Below are 14,935 nucleotides of genomic sequence, written 5' to 3'. Positions count from 1 at the left end.
GGAGTTAGAAAGGATAAGAGAAAGAGAAGGGCAACCATCCTCTCTATTCATGTTTCTCCCCTACATTCACTGGGACCGAACATAGAAGCGTTCAAATGGGCTTGGAGAGAATTCATGTGTTAGACTGAGTTTTCTAGAGAAACAAAATCAGTGATGTTCATATATGAGTAAGAAAGAACTTTATATCAGAAGAGAAGTTTATAACAAGCAATTGGCTCAGCCAAGTCCAACTCAAGACTATGGGTCAGATGCTAGCTGGAGACCACACAATTGCCGCTGGAAGAAGCAGAAAGGCAGAGCAGGAATCTGGGAGATTACGGGCCATTGGGCGCAGACTCACATGGTTCTAAGGTTGGCAGGATCGTGGCAGCTCTGAGTTGGCAGGGCTCCTGGGCCGACAACCCCAGAACCAGACACAGAATCTAGGCAAACAAGAAGGCAAAGATTGTTTCCCCAAGATGGCAGCGCCCTTGTCAGTGGAGGTGGAGTTCGGCAGCGGTGCAGAGCTCCTGTTCGATGGCGTGAAAAAGCATCAGGTCACCTTGCCCGGACAGGAGGAGCCCTGGAACATCCGGAACCTCCTGGTCTGGATCAAGAAGAACTTGCTAAGGGAGTGGCCAGATTTGCTCATCCAAGGAGACAGTGTGCGGGCCGGAATTCTGGTGCTGATTAACGATGCTGACTGGGAGCTGCTGGGTGAGCTGGACTACCAGCTTCAGGACCAGGACAGCGTCCTCTTCATACCCACACTGCATGGAGGCTAAGGGCCCCTCCCTGCGCCTGGGTACTGGAGGAGTGGGGAGAACAGAGCCATCACACGGACCCTTGGGCCCTACTTCCACATCCCCCTGCCCCACTCGGCTGCTTTCTTCCCTGCTCTATCCCCTGAGCTCCCTCCAGGCAGGGAAAAGAGGCCAGGTGCTAAAAACAGGTCTTTCTCAGGCACGTGAGCAGGGCAGGCAGGCAGGGAAGCAGATCGGGACAGAACCCAGCTCCCTCTCCCAGCAACTGAGGGGGGGGGCGGGGGGAGCTCCCCGGGTTGGTCAGTAGAGGCAGGCTCTGTAGCCAGGTGACTCAGCTGCTGCCTTGCCCCTCCTCTCAAGTGTCTCCGACTAAGCGTGGAGTGACCGCTCTCCAGGCCCAGCGTCTTGGGGGAACAGGAGTGGACCTGAAGCACTGGCAGAAGACCCTCTTGTCTTCAAGATCAGAGGAGTCTCCACCTCAGTTTCCCTGTCCAGACCTCAGAGGACTCTGCTTGTCCCCCACTAATACCATTATGGAACCCCAGTTGGGGTCCCTTATTCAGTGCTGACACCCCCACCCAGCAGCTGCTCTTCCACCCATACCCCTCCTCCTGCTCCCCCCAACAATGACCCCTAGCCCTTGACCCTGGCTGGCCTCACCCAACACAGGGCACCAGATGGGCTCCCAAGCACCTTCCCCCAGCCAAAGGCTGCCTGCCACTCATCCTGCCTGTTGGTGAGGAGGAGGAAGGGGTCGTTTGAACTTTGGACCAGCACATGGAGGTCTGGAGGGGTCAGTGTGCCTCAGTTTCCTCTTCAACCACAGTGTGGACATTTATAGTCATAAACTAGCCCATTTAGACGTTGGGGAGATGTCCAATGGCCCAAATGTAGACTACCTCCCTTTGCACTCATTGCTGAAAGCACGATGGGGACAAGCTGAGCCTGGCAGGCAGGCAGGTGATTTGCCCCTCCTCCCTCCATCCCTTGGAGAAATGTGAGGCCTCAGTGCTGGCAACAGCTGGTCTTGAGCAAATAAAAGATTAGGTTGTTGACTAGCCTTGGTTGGAGAGTCTTCCTTAGAAACAGGGTGGCCACCCTCTCATTCCCAGCCCTGATCTCTGGTCCAGCCTCTCTGGCTTCAGACTGTCCAGGAAGGGCTGGTCTGTGCTGACCAGCCTGGGACCCAGGATGCTGCTCTATCCTGCTGGCTTGAGACCAACTGCAGCCAACAGCCTAAGACCCAGAAAGAGGGAAACACGGATGAGCTGCTGAACTCCCCTTCCCATGACCTGAAGAGAAAAGGCTTTGTTTGCTGAAGAGAGATCTCAACATAATAATCATAATAAAATAATGTTACATCATCCCCAGCCCCCCCCAAAAAGAAGGCAAAGATTGAGAGACAGACTAGGTCTCCTCAGTGTGTCTCCAGCCCTACCTTCACACAGGTACAACTTGACATAGACCAAACTGTCAGGATCCAGGCCTTCCTAGGCTGTGGAATCCAGGAATCTCGCTTCTTTAGGGAAGTGTACATGCGTGTCAAGCATGGCAAGATTGCAGATGAGCAGAGATGAGGTAGGGTCTTTGTGGGGAGCCCGAGATAGTGAGTGCCCTCTTGTTTTCCCTGGGCTGCGTGTGGCATGCAGGGGCCATAAAGCCTGGTAGTGGGTAAAGGCGTACCACGGGGCGGAGTAAGAATCAGGAGCTCTGAAGTGATCATGAAGAGGCAGAGTGTCAAAAAGAAGATGCAGCATGTGGAGACCTCATGATGAGAAAACTCCAGAAAACAGCCTCCCTGCCATCCAGTTGATGCCGACTCACTGAGACCCTGTAAGACAGGGAAGAACTGCCCCTGTGAGTTCCTGAGACTGTAGCTCTGAGACTGGAGTTCAAAGCCCTGTCTTTCTTCCACTGAATGGCTGGTGGCTTAGAACTGCTGACCTTGTGGTTAACAGCCCAATGCTCAATCACTATGCCACCAGGGCTCCTTCATGATGTGAAGGAAGCACCATGTGAAGCGGATACAAATATCAATACACTGTCAGGCGAAGATTAGGCCAACTGTAAACCCAGGGTCATCAATAAGGGCGGCCCAGGGACCTGGTGGATGAAGAACAGCATGGCAAAGGCCAGTGAGGGCCCTAGCACAACAGATATAGCAGTCAGACTTGTAGTTATTACTTCAAATATTTCTCTTGTTCCAGCCTCGTTTTGTTCTTTTTCTGGTGTGCCCATTGTACATAAGCTGTACCTATTGTAGCCTCGTTTTGCTCTTTCCTGGTGTGTCCATTACACATAAGCTGTACCTATTGTATTTGTCTCACAGTTCTTGGGTATTCTGTTTATTTGCGTCCATTTTTTCCCCTCTTTGTTTTTCAGTTCAGGAAGTGCCTCACTGATTCTGTCCTTAGTCCTGCCTAGTCTACGGAGGAGCCATCAAAGGCATGCTTCATGTCTGTTCCTGTGTTTCTGATGGCTAGTGTTTCCTTTTGATTTTTTTCATCTCTACCTGTCTACTTAAATTACTCACAGGTTCTTACATGTTGTCTACTTTTACCATTTGGACCCTCAGCATATGAACCATAGTTACTTTAAATACTCCCCAAATCTCTGGCGTATCTGAGTCTGGTTTTCATGCTCAATTTATCTCTTCAAATTGTATTTTTTTTTGCCATGTACCATGCCATGTGATTTTTGTTGGCCACTAGACATGATGTATGAGGTACAAGGAACTGAGGTAAATAGACTCTTGGTGAAAGTCTGTAATGCTTTTCTGAGTAGGATCTAGGCTGTTTACTGTATTCTGTAGTGTCAAACCAGTGAAGAGTTCACTGCCATCAAGTTGATGCTGACTCATAGTGACCCTGTAGGACTGGATAATATTGCCCCTGTGAGTTCTGAGACTGTAGCTTTTTGTGGGTGTAGAAAAGCCCTTCTTTTCTTGACCTGGTGGCTGGTGGTTTCAAACTGCTGACCTTGCAGTTAGCAGCTCAACATGTAACCACTGAGCAACCAGGGCTATACGTGTCAGAGTTTTAAATATCTTCTGTTGTCCTTGTCCTCATTTCCCCTACTGTCTTTGGCCTTCCTTGAGACTCCTTTTTAAATAGATTCTGAGCTTTGCCGTTCTTCCAGAGGTAATCTTTTTTCTTAAACTGGGGTTCTGCTGGTATGATATTGGGAAGGGGAAGCATTGCATAATCCTATGATTGGTCTCTGTCTTGTTGTGGCCTGAGCTCTTAAACTGTAACTTTCAGAAATGCTTCTCAGCTTTGTTATTTATTATCTATCTATCTATCTTTCATCTATCTATCTATTTATTTATTTATAACTCCCCAGAAGAGACTGGGAGCGTGGTATTCAGTATTTCCCTTCCCCATGTCTATTAGGCACTGCTTTATAGCCCATGCTGCTTCCAAACCAAACCCGTGGTCATTGAGTCAGTCCCAACTCACAGAAACTCTACATGCACCAGAATGAAGCACCACCCAGTCTCGCACCAACCTTCAGTTTTTCTTATGTTTGTGGTGACTGTTGTAGCCTCAAGGTCAGTCCATCTCAGTGAAGCCTTCCTCTCTTCCAGGAACTCTACCCTCCTGAACACATGTCCAAAGCAGATGAGGTGAAGTCTCCTCATCATTGCCTACAAGAAGCAACCTGGCTGTACTTCTTCCCAGACAGATTTATTTGTATTTGTTTGGGGAAGTGCATGGTACTCTCAATATTCTACATCAACAACATAATTCAAATGCATTGATTCTTCTTTGGTCTTCTTTATTCAATATCCAACTTTCACATGCATATGTGAAAAATTGAGGGGAAAAATCCCATTGCTTGGATCAAGTGCTCCTTAGTCCTCAAAGTAACCTCCTTGCTTTTCAACACCTTAGAGAGGTCCTGTACAGTATTTATTTACTCAGGGAAATGCATCCTTTGATCTCTAGATTACCGTTTAGGACAGAGAAAAACCGCCCCCCTTGGGTTTCTGAGGCTTTTACATCTTTCTAGGGGCAGACAGTGTCGTCTTCCTCCTTGGGAGCAGTTAGCAGTGCATTGCTTACTCCTCTGTGCCACCAGGTCTTCAAGAAAACAGATCACCTGGGTATATTTTTCAATGATTTACTTTTCCCTCTTTTTGCTGGAAGCATGAGGGAGGATTCCCTTGGTCTGAGAACCTGATGGAGTTACTGGAGGTACAAGGCATGAGGCTGGATCACCAGTTAGTCCCTGATAAGCTCCCGGCACTCAGTCAATTGCCCTTTGTGTGTTCCTTCCAGTTGTGCCCAGTGGGTGGCAGTATGAAAAGAACTCTTTTGAGTTATACTCCATGTAACAATTGTACAGCCCCACTGGAATGTAGAGTGAATCGGAAAATTGTGTGAAGTGAGGATCCGGTGAGGGGATTGGCAGATAAGTAGTGGAAATAGTGAACGAGTATTTTAAAGAGAACAATGGGGCAAGGTAAAAGCAAACCTGAAACTTATGACACTATGCTCATCCGTTTACTGAAAAGACATGGTGTAAAAGTAAGGAAGAAAAAGATGTAATGTTTTCTAAAAGTAGCAAAAAGGTATAAGCCATGGTTCCCCGAGGAAGGAATTTTTGACCTAGAGACCTGGGAGGAGGTCATTGCAAATTTAAAGAAGGCATTCAGAGATGGGGGGAATATCCCCGTGGAGACATGGTCTTTGTGGGTTAAGATGGCCATAGTACCTTTGCTGGAGGAAGAGAAAGAGGATTATCAGTCTAGTGAGAAGTCTTGTGTCTACTCAAATCTAGAAAACCAAGCTAAAGTGTCTTTAAATGAGCATGAATTAGGTGATGAAACTTTTGGAAAAACTGAAGAATAAGGGATTGATTTGCTATGCAAGGCCTCCGATTCTAAAGGAAACCTAGTGACCAAAGCCTGCATGCCCTCGGGGGACTGCAGCTTCCGAAGGTTTAAAGGTGATAAAACACTAGAGGCAGTGACTTCCAAGACCCAAAGCGAGGTTTTTAAACAGTCCCAAGAAGCTCCCTTGCTTTCAAAGGTAGGGAAAGCAAAGGAACAAAATCAGCAGAGTAGTGAGAAGCATCTAAGATACCCAAACTTAAATCTGGTGAGAGGCGGGCAGAATGGGTATCAGGCAGATGAGAAGATTTTAGGCAGAGCTGAGAAAACTAAGCCTGAGTCAGAAGGAGACGTCATAGTAAAAGCATCTGCTCCCCTGCTGGAATTGAGTGTAAGAAAAGCTAGAGACTGTAAAACAATCAACCAAGCCAGTGCTGGCGGTAGAGAGATTAGCTCCAAAGAAATGCAGCCTAAGAAAGCTAACAGGGAAGATGAAGTTGGGAAGTGGAGCTTCCAGATATACAGGTTGAGAAGACCAGCAGCTCAGAGGATAAAAGCCAAGAAGCAAACTATTGGAAAGCACCTTTACTTTCGAGGGTAGAAAGGGGGATTGCAGAAGAAGGAGCTTTAGTATTTAGAATGTGGTATCCTGTTAAGAGTTGTTAACAGACAGCCTTACAGGTAACACCCACAAGGAATTCACAGTGCCTTCCCCTTTGAGTTGCTAAAAGATCTCCAGCAGTCGGTCAGTGATTATGGCCCAGACTCACATCATGTAATTAGCATGATAAGGGCTTTGGCATCATGCCAGAGCTGGACCCCTGCAGACTGGAGGACCTTGGCGAAAATTTGTCTATACCCGTCAGAATTTTTACAATATCACATGTGGTGGGATTTTACAGCCCAGTCGCAAGCTTGGAAAAATGCCGAGGATGGGATAGATATAGGAATTCATCAATTGCTAGGGGATGAGAATTAGATCACAGTTGAGTCTCAATCGTTTACTGAGCAGACAATAGGACAGATAGGTGAAGTTTGCCTAAGGGCCTCGGGAAAGATAAACCCATCAGAGGAGAGGCGGCCAGTTACACGGCTATAAGACAGCAGCATGATGAATCCTAGGCTGACTTTGTATCCCGACGGGAAGACTCTATTTCCAAATGTGTGAAAATGTCCAGGCAGTAAGAGACCTAGTGCATCAGCTATCTTACGATTTCTCTAATAAACACTGTAAAAATGCCTTGCATCCCTACCAGGAGCAGGGCACGCTGTTAGATTATCTCAGAATATGCAGGAATGTAGAGTCAGAGGACTACAAGGTGACCTCATGGCAACTGCCTTGGCAAATTACACCAAACCAAGAAGAAAGTGCTTCAGTTGCGGGAAGACGGGTCATCTTCAAAGAGAGCGTAGGCAGGATAATGAGCCTGGCCACAGAGAGAGCGCTGTGGCCTGCGCCAGAGAACGGGCCAGGCCACCAAGTTCAGGTTTAAAAGAACCTGAACTTTGCCCCCGCTGCAGGAAAGGAACTCTTTGGGTGAGTCAATGTGTTAGGCAGATAGGCAGGGATGCGATGTCCATTGACTGCCCAAGAGAGCCAAGCACGAGAACAAAAGCCTAGGTTTTCCCACCGGTGGGCAAAGGTGGGCACTAATCCTGGATCGGCCCACCTGGGTCAGGTGAATTCAATCCAGCCAATGGAGTCGATCTGGGGTCGTCCACCATGCTTCCCCCTGGAATCCTTGAAAAGGCAGTAGCCAGGGGGGAGGGAGAGAGAAACTGGAAGGAACTTGGGAGAGGAACTGGGGAGAGAACTTGAAAAAGAAATTTGAACAGTCTTTTTGGAGGAAAACTTGGAAGAGAGATCTTTGCGTGATGCTGAGCAGTCTCTGCCAGGCTGTATGGTCGAAAGGAATCCTATGGGTGCCCCATAAAACCTGAAACTTCTTCTAGCTCTCATTAAACTCACTTGGATTGCAAGCCAGGCTTTGGCATGAATTCTTTCTCGTGCAGAGCCAAGGACCCAGGTGTAACTCTAGCCCGGAGCGAGAGATCTTACAAATGTAGCTCAAGATTCAACAGTAAAGGATTCCCTTTAGCAAAGGCTTCCTGGTGGGAAAATACAGGAAGGAGCTTGATACAGACCCCACCCAGCAGAGTGTGGGAGTCAAGGTGTCTGCCTGCCAGAGCAAAGAAGATCTTAGGGAGAAACCACAGGTATCACCCAGCCTCACAGCAGGAGACCAGACCCAACCAAACTTGCAAAAGCCCAGCCTCTGCTCTCGCTGCAGTAAGCTTGACCAACCAAGAAAAGCTCAGAAACTCTCACAGCAGTCAGTTACTTCTAAAGAGCAGGAGCCTCTTATGGAAAGAGTAATACCGTTCCTATCAGGGAGATTTAAGCTGAGCACTCAAGGAATTCAAATGGATACTGGAGTTGATCAGAGTTGTGAGGAAAAGGCCCAAACTATGATTACATCAGAAATTATTAAGAGCGGTGATTGGGGTCCGCTACCTAAAAGAACTATGGGACGTTAACTGGGAAAGTCTAATCTAAATTCTCAAAGGGTTCAGATTGTTGCTGGAATTGTTGATCAGGATTATGAACAAGAAGTTAAGGCAGTGATAAAATCTGATATACCATGGTTTGTAAAGAAGGAAGATTGCTTAAGCCAAAGTTTGCTTCCTAGAGTAAAAATGTATACCTGTCAGGAAAGAATACTTGAGAAGTCTGACCACCCTATATTAGATCAAGGGGTCTTTGGGAAAGCTGTTATAGGGAAACAACAGTGTCCCCACAGGAAATTAGAAATTGGAGGGAAAAGGTTTTTAAGCTCTGGATATGGGGTCATTTCCTTAAGGCATCCACAAGGGCCTCAGACCCGCCCATTAACTTCCCTTAAATCTAGTTTGGAAGGAATGAGAAAAATTAACCATATCAGAATATTGCAAGATTGTAAAATCCTACAGTGTAAGAAGCCTAAAGAGCAATATGGCTTAATTGAGCCTGTACCCTTATTGGTAGACTTAGAGAAAAAGGGTCTGTTTGATAAGTTACTTCAAGAACAGCTGAACAAACTTATTAAGAACTTTTTCAGTCTTTCAAATCATCCAGTGTGGTACATTCTCTTAATTAGTCAGCTCTCTCAATTCTCTGAGAGCTGGGAGCCGATATTTGCATAACAATGAACTGTATCTAAGTAGTTATATTGGTTTAGAGACTAAGGGTTAACTGAGATTGCTAGCAATATTTTGAGGTCTACTTTGTTAAACCAGAAGGGGGAGAATTGGAATCTTATGTGTGACAAAGTTCATTTGGTCATTTGACTAACTACATTTTCTCCTTACTAAAAGCTTCTAACAAAATTAGGGCAGAGAAACACATGTTCACATCCACAGAAAAAGCTGATCCTAAGGAGTCCCAAGAAGATGGGAATCGCATTTGGGATCCAGGTCCATTCACCTGGAGAAAGGGCTATGCATTTATGTTTCTGCCGAATAAAGCTGATGGGCTCCCCTTAGAAGGACGCAACCACATTTGAAGAAAGATGAACGACAAGAAAGAAATGAAGAAACCACAAAACCTTAACCTTGATTCTGTTTGCAGGTCACTGACACCCCAAAGAGAGGGGCTGTTTGTTTATGTTTCCACAGGCAAAGGAGATAGGTGGATTTCTCTTCAGGCAGCAAGGCCCAGAAGAAAGGAGGGAAGCTGATACATGACCTGACCCTGTCCTGCTGTTAAAGTTATTCAAAACCTGAAGAAGACCTCACAGACTCCTAAGAACAGCGATCGATGACTGCTGAGATATTTCTTCCATTGCTGATGCTGTCTAAGGGACACTCTGGGACTCTATCATAACTGAACATTTTATACAATAGTGACTGGACTATTACAACAGACTGTTCTTTTGCTAAAAGACTTTATCCCCCATGCCTGAATTCAAAATGTTTACCATAAGCCTGAATTTTTGACTGTATTAATTTGGTCTTTAAGTTTTGCCTTGACAGCTTTCAATGTATAGAAAATAACCATGTCACCCATGTGGCTCTTTTGAATTTTATATATAAAACAAAAGGGGGAATTGTGGGAAACAGAAAGATTTCTCCCAAGTCATCTCCCCCAAATATGTTAGACTTAGGACACTGCTTGCAGCTAATGGTAAATGTTTGTCAAGTTACCTCCCTGAAGGTAGTCAGTTGCCAGACTACTGACTGCTTCCACCATAGGTAGGCCCCACTTCCTGCTGTTAAGGACATTGGGCTACCTCTCCCTAAAGGCCTGCAACCATTTGTCTGTTCCCTGTAGGTGGGGTTTATACCCTACTGATAATGGTTTCTATGGAGATCCAGAGAACAGGTCAAACCTGCTCAGTGACATCCAAAGTTAGGCTGCCATCCTGAATCTAGGATCCACCCTTTTTGTCACATGTATACCCCCACTTCCTCCTCTTCCTATTGCATGTCTATCCCTAGATTGTCCCCCTCTCATTGCTGTATAACCTATAGTGCAACCCCTTCCTGTGACGTATGTCTTTACCAGTAATTAGGGGGCTTGCATGCCCCCCAGAGGTATATAAACCTGGGTTAGCAATAAAGAGCTCCTCGGGCTTCCCCATTGGTCTCTCTTCGGCTCCCTCTCCTCTCTGGTCCTTGCTCCCCTGTTCCCTTTCCCCTGTCCTCCTTCCCCTCTTCCTCTCTCCACGTGGACCACCAAGCAGGGCTGAGGTAAGAATGCTACCAAGATGTGTGCCTGACTCCATTATTTTACTCTCTCCTATATCTCTCATGCTCTATGACTTCATTGTAATCTTTATGTATGTCAACTGTACAATTGCGCTTACTGAACCCATGATTAGTTGTGGGGGGCTGCCATTTCTCCCCCCACTCCCCCTGACTGACTCCACTAGTGGTGAGTGTCCTCAGGTGAGCTGTGTTTTTCTGTATTTGTCTGGCTTTCCTGTGACCTCAATTCTCTGGTAGAACTCAACAGAGTTGTTGATTTTTCAGTTTTGGTGTGTATGAGAGAGAGAAAGGATAGGGGGTGATGACTTCCAAGCTCTTTATTTGCTCGACTAGAAACCAGAAGTCCTGTGTCTGCCTTTCAACCACTCCAGTTCATTTTAGTCATGAGCCACCACTTGGGCCAATGAAGCATAAGCATAAGCAGGTGTTTGTCGGAGGCATTTAGGAAAATGTTTGCCTCTCAAATAAGAGAAAAAATAGGAACTCCACAAATTCCTACCCATCCCTTCTTTCACCTCTGTTTTTTAATGTAATATTTATTTTAAAATGTCATCATACTCCTGAGGGAAAGGCCAGAGATACTGGTCTAAGCAACGGAACCTAAGTCATTCATTTTATTGTGACATGGGAAAAACAAGCCTTTCTTTATCTGATTTTCTGTTATAGCCATGGGAATCCCTTCCTGGCTGATATGAGCTTCCATGGATCTAGGAAGGAGGGGCAGTGGTAGTTGAATATAATGCAGGGAGAATTTTTGTCTCCCATGAAGACAAGCTGGGTTCAATTCGTGGTCAGTATGTCTCAGTGAAGCCAACACCCATCTGTTGGTGGATGCTCTGACATTCGGCTGTTCCAGTTCGGAACAGACATCAATGGTGCCTCTAAACCAAGATGGACTAGGAAGAAAGCCCTGGATATCCTTCTGAAAAATCAATCATTGGGAGCATGGGGAATGAGGTCTGATTCCACTGTGCACAGTCAGCATGAGCAGGGGCTGACTGTAGAGCAGCTGACAGCAACCATAGCTTGAGGACCAGAAGTTGCTGTTCCCCACCACACCGAGGCAAAGCACTGGGGGAGAGCAGCGGACCAGCAAGGGAATGGAGCGGCAAGGTCCCCAGGGAATGCTGAAAGTGGACTTTGGGGCCAGGGCGTGGTGCCCCAACAGACTGGACTGGAAAACACTCTTAAAGGCCAACAAACAATCCTTGAACTAACTACAAGTTTTTCTTTCTTGTTGTGCTTTGTTTTGTTCTTTGTCAGTGGTCTGTTGTTGTAGTTTTGTTGTATATTGTTGCTTGGTTTTGCTCTGTCTTGTTTTTGTGCATGTTATTATCTCCACAGGTCTGTCTAAATAAGAGGTTGGGTGAACAAGCTGGAGGAAAATCAACGGGACCAACAGTTCTGGGGGGGAAATGGGATAGGGGGAGGAGGGGGTAAGGAAGTTGTGTTAACAAACCCAGGGGCAAGGGAACAACAAGTGATCCAATTTGGTGGTGAGGTGGGTGTGGCAGGCCTGGTAGGGCATGATCAAGGGTAATGTAACCAAGAGGTATTGCTGAAACCCAGGTGGGGATGGAGCATGATAGTGGGACAGGAGGAAAATCAAGGGAAATAGAGAAAAGAGCTGGGAGGCAAAGGGCATTTATAGAGGTCTAGACAAAGACATGTACATATGCGAATATATATATGAGGATGGGGAAATAGATCTATGTGCCTATATTTGTAGGTTTAGTATTAAGGTGGCGGAAGGACATTGGGCTTCTACTTAAATACTCCCTCAATGAAAGAATATTTTCTTCTATTAAATTGACATTCTATGATGCTCACCTTCCTGACACAACCGCTGAAGACAAAGTGAGTAAATAAGCAAATGTGGTGAAGAAAGCTGATGATGCCTGGCTATCAAAGATATAGCATCTGGGGTCTTAAAGGCTTGAAGATTAACAAGCAGCCATCTAGCTCAGAAGCAACAAAGCCCACATGGAAGAAAACACCAGCCTGTGTGATCACGTGGTTGCGAAGGGATCAGTTATCAGCCATCAAAGAACAGAAAATCATATCATTGGGTGCACACCTCCATGATATGATCGCTGAGAACAAATGGGTGCATAAACAAATGTGGCGAAGAAAGCTGATGGTGCCTGGCTATCAAAAGAGATAGTGTCTGGGGTCTTAAAGGCTTGAAGGTGAACAAGCGGCCATCTAGCTCAGAAGCAAAAAAGCCCACATGGAAGAAGCACACCAGACTGTGTGATCACGAGGTGTCAAAGGGCTCAGGTATAAGGCATCAGCAGGAAAAAAAAAAGAATCTTACCGTAGTGAATGAAGGGGGAAGTGCAGAGTGGAGACCCAAAGCCCATTTGTCGGCCACTGGAGATTGCCTTGCAGAGGGGTCTTCGGGAGGAGATGAGTAAGTCAGGGTGCGATGTAACACTGATGAAGAATACAGCTTTCCTCTAGTTCCTAAATGCTTCCTCACCACCACCACCACCACCACCACCACCCACTATCATGATCTGAACTCTACCTTGCAAGTCTGGATAGAGCAGATAGGAGCTGGAGGCACAGGAAATCCAGGGCAGATGATACCTTCAGGACCAGGGGTGTGAGTGGTGATACTGGGAGGGTGGAGGGAGAGTGCGTTGGAAAGGGAACCGATGACAAGGATCTACATGTGACCTCCTCCCTGGGGGACGGACAACAGAAAAGGGGGTCTAGGGAGACAGACAGGGCAAGATATGACAAAATAATAATTTATAAATTATCAAGGGCTCATGAGAGAGGGGGAGGGGGAGGGGGACGGAGGGGGTAAAAAGAGGACCTGATGCAAAGAGCTTAAGTGAAGAACAAATGCTTTGAAAATGATGAGGGCAATGAATGTACAGATGTGCTTTACACAATTGATGTATGTATGGATTGTGATGAGTTGTATGAGCCCCTAATAAAACACTTAAAAATAAAAGAAATAGCAGTTCCAAATGGATCGTGGATTAAGCACAGTGCAAGGTGTACAAAATCTCGTTCATTATGGTCCTGCTGTCGGGGAACGCGTGTCCCATGTGGAGAGACATCGCCTTCTCCGTGTGGTCGTAGTTCAGAGTGCAGCTCTGCCACAGGCTGGGGAGCCACTCGCAGAGTGGACACCGTAACACCCACTCGATGGGGTGCTGGTGGAGACAGTGCAGTGGTGCATATGTTAATGGATATTGATGTTCCCGAGGTCGAATGCTAACATTAGGAGTCCTGGTACAACGGAGGCTAAAAGCTTGCTCAACAAGAGGTGAGAGGTTTAAATCCACTAGCCACTGTGTGGGAGGAAGAGGTGGCGGTTTCCTCTGATGATCACCTGATAAAATGACAGCCGTGGCATCCCTATGGAGCAATTCTCGACTGCCTTCCAGGGTCACTGGTAGTTGCAATGGACCCCACAGTAATGGGTCTGGCTTTTGGTGTGGTTAATGTTAATGTTTATAGAAACCATTTTGGAGCACAATAGCTGTACTGCCCTGAAAGACAAAAGGATTTAGAATGTGCTTACTCTCCTCTTCTGAGCGCTCAGTGTTCCGAGAAGCGACATTGGCACTGAGTGAATCACATTCTCCCCAAGGCCATGTAGCTTGTACGCTTGTTTATGTAATTACCTTCCTCTGTTACATTCTGTATTTCCTTTCTGCTGCAATGTTTTACGGTCCTCTGATGGGAAACTGTTTCTCCCATTTGGTAGATTGAGTTTAAAATATTATAGTGGATAGCAGGAGGTCAGGAAGGGCTGGAGAAGCAGGGGAATTACTGGAATGTCAAAGAAAGGTATGGAGGAAAGATAAATATCCTCTCAAAAACCCTACTCACTGCCATCCTGTCAATTCTGACTCAGAGCCACCCTAGAGGACAGGGTAGAACTGCCCCCTGTGAGTTTCTGAGACTGTAGCCCTTTCCGGGTGTAGAAAGCCTCACCTTTCTCCTGCTGAGCGGCTGCTGGTTTCAAACTGCTGTCCTTGCAGCCAGTAGTCCAGCATGTAACCACTACACCTCCAAACCAAAGCCAAACTCACTGCCATCAAGTCGATTCCAACTCATAGTGACTCAATAGCACAGGGTAGAACTGCCCGTGGGTTTCTGAGAGTGTAACTCTTCATGGGAATAGAAAGCCTCATCTTTCTCCCAAGGAGCTGCTGGTGGTTTCAAACTGTTGACCTTGCAGTTAACAGCCTAATGTGTAACTCTCTACACCACTACACCTACAGGGCTCCTTCAATAAAGCAGCAAATATCCAATGTTTCTCCAGTTGCTCCTTGGGTTTCATGTGGACTGTGATGTGTGTTAGTGGTGTCAGCAGGGGCAGCGTGGCATTGATAGACTGTCACATAAGATACTTTTTAGAAGGGTTCGTCATGCAACCTTGGTGAACTTCCATTCTCTGAGATAGAGGCAAGGTTTGGCAAGGCCCCTGCTCTTTGTTTGGAGCCACTTAAGAGAAGGAAGATCTCCAAAGATTCTATAAACCCAACAACATGGCTAGAGCTCCACATTCCACTGTTAGATGTGGGAGATCAAAAGGCCTTTCCCCAGCTTGTCTCCCCCAAACATATGCCAAACCTAAGAGGCTGCT

At 46.5% G+C, this 14,935-nt stretch overlaps 1 protein-coding gene across 1 annotated transcript; it reads left to right on the top strand.

The window, feature by feature from the left end:
- The first annotated feature begins 455 nt into the window (after positions 1–455).
- On the top strand, positions 456–963 carry LOC142446994 (ubiquitin-related modifier 1-like). Its single transcript, XM_075548720.1, has one exon. It carries the CDS (start codon positions 459–461, stop codon positions 762–764), a length of 306 nt encoding a protein of 101 aa, XP_075404835.1. The 5' UTR covers positions 456–458; the 3' UTR covers positions 765–963.
- The last annotated feature ends 13,972 nt before the right edge of the window (positions 964–14,935 follow it).

The sequence above is a fragment of the Tenrec ecaudatus genome, chromosome 4 (genome assembly GCF_050624435.1).
Source record: "Tenrec ecaudatus isolate mTenEca1 chromosome 4, mTenEca1.hap1, whole genome shotgun sequence".
In the NCBI taxonomy this organism is placed as follows: Eukaryota; Metazoa; Chordata; class Mammalia; order Afrosoricida; family Tenrecidae; genus Tenrec; species Tenrec ecaudatus.
This window is presented reverse-complemented; position numbering and strand designations above follow the sequence as displayed.